The sequence below is a fragment of the Chiloscyllium plagiosum genome, chromosome 11, assembly GCF_004010195.1.
Source record: "Chiloscyllium plagiosum isolate BGI_BamShark_2017 chromosome 11, ASM401019v2, whole genome shotgun sequence".
NCBI lineage: Eukaryota > Metazoa > Chordata > Chondrichthyes > Orectolobiformes > Hemiscylliidae > Chiloscyllium > Chiloscyllium plagiosum.
Genome location: NC_057720.1, coordinates 64136155 through 64143035, shown reverse-complemented (window position 1 = coordinate 64143035; position 6881 = coordinate 64136155). Strand labels below are relative to the sequence as shown.

Genomic DNA, 6881 nt, shown 5'->3' with positions numbered 1-6881 from the left:
CTAGGTCTTCTACTTTTTGTCATTTACATAAATGATTTGGATGCGAGCATAAGAGGTACAGTTAGTAAGTTTGCAGATGACACACAAATTGGAAGTGCAGTGGGCAGCAAAGAAGGTTACCTCTAAGGTTACCTCAGATTACAATAGGATCTTGACCAGATGGGCCAATGGGCTGAGAAGTGGCAGATGGAATTTAATTCAGATAAACGCAAGGTGCTGCATTTTGGGAAAGCAAATCTTAGCAGGTAATGGTAAGGTCCTAGGGAGTGTTGCTGAACAAAGAGACCTTGGAGTGCAGGTTCATAGCTCCTTGAAAGTGGAGTCGCAGGTAGATCGGATAGTGAAGGCGGCGTTTGGTATGCTTTCTTTTATTGGTCAGAGTATTGAGTACAGGAGTTGGGAGGTCATGTTGTGGCTGTACACTACATTGGTTAGGCCACTGTTGGAATATTGCATGCAATTCTAGTCTCCTTCCTATCAGAAAGATGTTGTGAAAGTTGAAAGGGTTCAGAAAAGATTTACAAGGATGTTGCCAAGGTTGAAGGATTTGAGCTATAGGGAGAGGCTGAACAGGCTGGAGCAGTTTTCCCTGGATCGTCGGAGGTGGAGAGGTGACCTTAGAGGTTTATAAAATTGAGGTGTATGGATAGGGTAAATAGGCAAAGTCTTTTCCCTGGGGTTGGGGAGTCCAGAACTAGAGGGCATAGGTTTAGGGTGAGGGGGAAAGATATAAAAGAGACCTAAGGGGCACCTTTTTCATACAGAGGGTAGTACGTGTATGGAATGAGCTACTAGAGGAAGTGGTGGAGGCTGGTACAAATGCAACATTTAAGAGGCATTTGGATAGGTATATGAATAGGAAGGGTTTGGAAGGATATGGGCCACTTGCTGGTAGGTGGGACTAGATTGGGTTGGGATATCTGGTCGGTGTGGACAGGTTGGACCGAAGGGTCTGTTTCCATGCTGTACATCTGACTCTAAGTGGGCAAAGAGGACATCAGAATATTTTTTATGTTAGGCTCTTTTAGTTAGAAATCATAATTTATGAGAAGAGTGCTCTTCCAAAACAAAACATGAATTGGTGGGAGGTGACATCAATGTCCAATCACATTCCTTAAACTGAGTTAGAAATGAATCTCACCTCACCAGGCTTATCTGTATGTAATAAAAATCATTGATCATGCTGCGAGTGGTGGCTTGGAAAGTCTAAGGTGTACAATTTGAAACTTAAGTTTGTGGAACAACTGTCCATTTGGAAGCAGAAAACTCCAGAGACAAAGGGTTAACCCTACACTCCAAGCTGAACTGGAAAATAAGAATCCAGTTTGTCCCCAAGATAAAGAATATTCTGATGTCCTCTTTGCCCATTTGTTTCCCAGAGTTGCATAAAATGGTTAAAGACTCAAAAGTGGAACTGGAGTTTAAAATTTTACTCAAAAAAAAACTTATGTGGTACTAAATTTCATGTAATAATAAAGTTGTGCGCTGTTTGTGGTAAATATAACTTATGTAATGCAGAGTAGCTATGAAATGGCTGGCTTCACATAACTCAAACTATTTGGATACTTTATTGCAGCAGTTAAGACATAACCTGGGTGCTTTCAGCCTAGTGATGAAGCAGACTCAAGATCTGATAACACTCAATTTTCTTGTCTTCCCCCCCCCCCATAACCCTCAATGCACTTGCCGATTAAAAATCTCTCAGCTTTGAATATACCCAATGACCCAGCCTTGACAGCCTTCTGTAGTAAAGAATTCCACAGATTCACTACCCTCAAGAAACTCCTCCTCATCTCAGTCATAAATAAAACAATCCCTTATGAGATTATGCCTATACACTCCCAAAAGAGGAAACAATCTTTACACATCTTTCCTGTGAAGTTCGAGAGAGAGAGGAAGAGGGAGAGAAAAACAGACACACACACACACACACACACAAATCACTCAGGTCACTGCCCAGGCCCTGTCAGGATGGAACATGGGGATCAGTCAGAAAGCAACCACCGCTTGATCTCATGTGAACTGCGTTCCCATTCTCTGGGTTTTATGTCGGGGCAATGTCATCTCATTCTTTGGAATTCCAACAAGTACAGATCCAAACTATACACCCCTCCTCATAAAGAGAGAGTCCCTCCATACCTTGGTATTAACAGAGTGAAGCTTCTCTAGACAGCCTCCAATAGCAGTCCATCTTTTGTTTTAAAAAAACAAAAACTGTTCAGTATTCCAGCTGTGTCTTTAAGTTTTAGAAAAGCCCCATTTCTACTTTTATACCCCATTCAGAATAATACAACATGGAAAACAGACCCTTTGGTCCAAGTCAGCACCAACTATGTTCCCGAACTAAGCTCGTCCCACCTGCCTGTGCTTGGGCTGTATCCCTCCAAACCATTCCTATTCATGGACTTGTCCAAATGTCTTAAACATTTTAACCATACCTGCATCCACTACTTCCTCTGGCAGTTCATTCCACACACTAATCACTATAAACAAAGATGTCCTCTAAATCTACCCCCCCCACCCCACCTGGAAAAATATTTTCCCTAGTTTTGAACTTATCCACACTAGGGAAAAGAACCTGGTCAGTCACCTTATGTTCATTATGAGTCACCTTTCAACCTCAAATTCCAGTAAAAAAGTCAGTCTACCTCAAATTCTCCACTTTTGCCAACATCCTGGCCTAATCTTTTCTGAACCCTCTCCAGCTTAATATCCTTTCTATAACAGGGCAACCAGAAGTGGACAGTACTCCTGAAGAGGCCTCACCAACATCCTGTACAACCTCAACATGACATCCTAATTCCTATACTCAAAAGGTTTCAGCAAAGAATGCAAGTGTGCTAAACAGCCATCCTGTCTACCGGTGACGTAAATTTCAAAGAATTACGTACTTGAACCCATAGGTGTCTTTTCGACACTACTCAGGACCCTACCATTAATTGGTTAGTCCTGTCATTGTTTGCTTTACCAAACTGCAATATCTTATTTATCCAGATTAAACTCCATCTACCACTCCCTTGCCCACTGACCCAATTGATCAAGGTCCCTTTGTAATCTTAAGATAACCTCCTTCACTGTCTACTATATCACCAATTTTGGTATCATCTACAAACTTACTAACCAGGTTTCCTACGTAAGTGATTTGGATGAAAATAAGACGACAAACAAAATTGAACCCAGCACCAATCCGAAGGAACACCGCTGGTCACTGGCCTCCAGTCCAAAACAAAAAGCCCTCCACCACCATAAAGCCAATTTTGTATCCAATTTGCAAGCTCACCAAGCCCCACGTGATCTTTCTTTACTAATTAGTCTACCATGCAGAAACATGTCAAAGTCTTTACTGAAGTCCATTTAAACAACATCTACAACTCTGCCCTCAGTTGTCTTGGTCACTTCCTCAAAAATTCTCAAATCAAGTTTGTTTCCTAATCAATCCTTGCCTCTCCAAACGCATGCAAATCCTATCTTTAATTTACCTTCAATAAACTTACCCACCACTCAAGTTTAGTTTCCCAGACTTCTCTTGACAGTCTCAAACATTGAAGGATGGCTAGCATAGTGCCAGTCGTGTTTATAAGTGATAAAAATATTTGTTAGGGTCCCCTGCAATTTCATCCCTAAATTTTTCACAACGTTCTGGGATACACTTGATCAAGTCCTGGAGATTTATTATCTCAATTTCTTAAGACTTCCAGCACTTCCTCTTCTGTAATGTGATCGGTTTTCAAAACAAATCGATATTTCAGAGTTTCTAGCCTCCGTTCCAAACAGATTCAAAATATTCATTTAATGTCTCTCAACCTCAGGAGATGGGAACACAAAGACAACCTTGATTTTTAAAGGGGTCCAAATCTCTCTCGCTCTTAAATGTATTTGTCAAATATTTTGGATTATTCTAACCTTATCTGCTAAATGATATCTTATATCCCCTCTTTCCTTTGGAGGGAGAGGTCATTTCCCATTCCCTGCCAAACTCAGTTGCTAATTTTTTTTTGTGATTCATGGAGGATTCCCAAATTCCCTCTGTTGCACAGATTTCTGCAGTCTTTGTCAATTTAAATTTCCTGCCAGAAGTGCGCGACTTCACATTTTCCCCACATTATATTTCATCTGCCACATTTTTGCCCAATACAACCTGTCTAAATTCCTCTGCAGATCGTCAGCCTCAGCACTTTCCTTCCTATATGTGGCCAGCTGCACACTTGGATATAATATGTTCGCTTACCTCATCTAAGTCATTAATATATTCTCCCCATTTAATTTGTCCAGATGTTTCAGTTTTGAAAACTTATATCAAAGACCCTTGTAGCATTGCCCTTGGGGTAAAAATAATCCCAATTTAAACAAATCTTTCATAATTGAAGCTTCTAATTCCCGGCAATGACTCTTCTATACCACTTATCTGCGCTATATTGTTCTATACCACTTAAGTGTAATGCTCAAAACAGTATGTGGTACAGGTTATTCTAGTACAACATGCATTTCATTAATGCAAATTTGCTGTAACACAGTTAACAAATTGAGAACACTGTTTCCAAAACACGTTTTTCTATAATGTGGGGCTTCACAAGAATGCAGCCATTGCATTACAGAAGGAGAACTACCTGTACTGAAGTCTAATGTCTCATACAAGTTCAGCAAAACCTCTATTGATAAGGGTGCAGAGTACAAGAACAAAGCCTAGCATTTTGTATGTTTTATTAACTGCTCTCCACCTATCCTACCACCTACAATACACTTATGCAAATACATGCAGGTCTAATTCTACACACTGAAGCATAAGGGACAACAGATTTCAGGTATGTGCTCCATTAGAACATCTTATTCAATAAGAACTAATTTGGCTGACTGATCAATGCCTGTTTTTCATGCAATATAAAATGTGTTTCTCCCTTTGAGACTTGAGAATTCTTGCATTCCCACCTTTTATGCTCCACCTCAGAGGTACAAATTATGCACTTCAACCTGCTGATACAAAATTTTCAAGTGGCAAAATGTACTTGTTCTCACCATCATGCACAGCTACTCCAGCTCCACGGCGAGCCATATTCATGGATGAAACAAGAGTCCAGGTGTTATTTTCAGGATTATAGCGTTCTACAGTGTTCAGACAGTTCCAGGACTCTGCACCTCCTGCCACATATAGGTATCCATCCAGTTCACATACAGCAGCTTGATGTCTACCTAATGTTTAAACAGTAATTTGGAATTAATACTGCCTTTTACAGAAGTTTAGAAAAAACAGCAAAGGCGTAAAGTTTTAAAATAGTGACATCAAGATTTTATTCAATTGTGACTCTTATATACAAACTTGATTTACACATGTTGCAAGTCAACTTTAAGCAGCAACACCTTTTACAGATGACAGTTTATACAGAATTGACATACGTGTAATTAGAGGAGCACAATTTGTCCAGGTTTTTGAAAGTGGGTCAAAGGCATCGCAGTTTTTCAATCCTTTCTGTCCATACGGATCTGAACCACCAACGATATACAGCTTTCCATTCAAGGAACAGACACCTGCCAACCAACCAGAGATCAGTCATGAGCGACTTATCAAGAGGTCTGCCATCATTACATTACAACATTTGCCTACTTACCTGCATTACAACGATTGGTTCGGAGCTCTGGCACAGAGGTCCATTCATTGGTATTTGGATTATATGTCTCACCGCAGCAAAGCTCATCTGAGTGACCATTGGATCCACCAGTTACATACAGTTGACCCTACAGGATAAAACACCCCCACTAAGCAACACCAAAACAACAGGCAAGTCTTAAGCATTTGCAAAAAAGATTTAACCAAGCAGTAATGAGAGGATTACTAAACTGTAAATTCATTTCGACAGATGAAAATCAATACTAAAATGCCAGGTTATAAATCAAATATGCTCTAAAACAGCACGTTTAAAACACAGTATAATCAAACAAATGCTCAGCTATTATAAAAGATATGTTAATAAATGGTCATTTTTCTTCTACCCATTTACCATCAACACAGCCATCTGAAATCTTGCACGTGGAGTCTTCATTGGAGCAATGAAAATCCATCCATTAGTGGCAGGATCAAAACATTCTACTGTTCTTAAACACTCCTCGCGATTGTAGCCACCTAAACAAGCCACAAGAATCTTGATAAATTTCAGGCCTTAAAATATGTACAAGTATAAGATAAAAATGGCACAAAGCAACAATCTATGTGCAAGATTTTGCAATGTAGAAGAGGGTCTCAAAATAAAATTGGTTATAAAGTTTGTTCAAATTTATTTTATTCAAGTCCTAAAATCAATGAGGGAAAACAAAAATCAAAGAGAATGGGAAAAAAAAAAGATAGTACTTGTTTAATTATAAAACATGAACGAGAGAAGGGCTGCTGCCATAATCTAATGTTACTTCAAGATGATAGGAAACACTGTGGCAAGATACACCCAGAATAACGTTGCAATTAGAACTAATAGAAAAAGAGTAACAAAAAGGAGAGTCACCAACAAGGAGAGTACAAAAAAAGTCATTATTTGTTGGCGGATGAGAGAGAAAATGAGGAGTTAAGTTCTTTCCAAAGAGACGATGGAATATATTACCTCAATAATTGGTATTATTTCATTTATTGAAAAACAAAACAAAACTGGAAATGATATCTAGTGTCACTTGTTTATAGGGTAAGTGTCAGTTCTGGAGAACTTGTTTTATGAAGGCTGTGAAAGTAGTGTACCAAACAAATTCACAAGAATGGTTCCAGGGATGAGGAACTTCAGTAACTTAGGTGGATTGGAGGAAGTGAGACAGTTTTCCTCTGGAGAATAGTGGGAGGAAATTTTCCCAGAGACATTTAAAACCATTGAGGGGTCTAGACAGAATTTATACACCTGTCTCATTAA

General features: G+C 39.4%; 1 protein-coding gene across 1 annotated transcript in view; it reads right to left on the bottom strand.

The window, feature by feature from the left end:
• LOC122554471 (influenza virus NS1A-binding protein homolog) overlaps window positions 1-6152 on the bottom strand; it is a gene marked incomplete at its 5' end in the record, with an annotated part of 11294 nt that extends 5142 nt beyond the window's left edge. The window contains 4 exons of the mRNA XM_043699542.1: window positions 5014-5187; window positions 5392-5523; window positions 5604-5730; window positions 5994-6152. Of these exons, the coding sequence (XP_043555477.1) occupies window positions 5014-5187; window positions 5392-5523; window positions 5604-5730; window positions 5994-6152 (592 nt within the window). The remainder of the gene's footprint in view (window positions 1-5013; window positions 5188-5391; window positions 5524-5603; window positions 5731-5993) is intronic.
• Window positions 6153-6881: the final 729 nt, after the last annotated feature.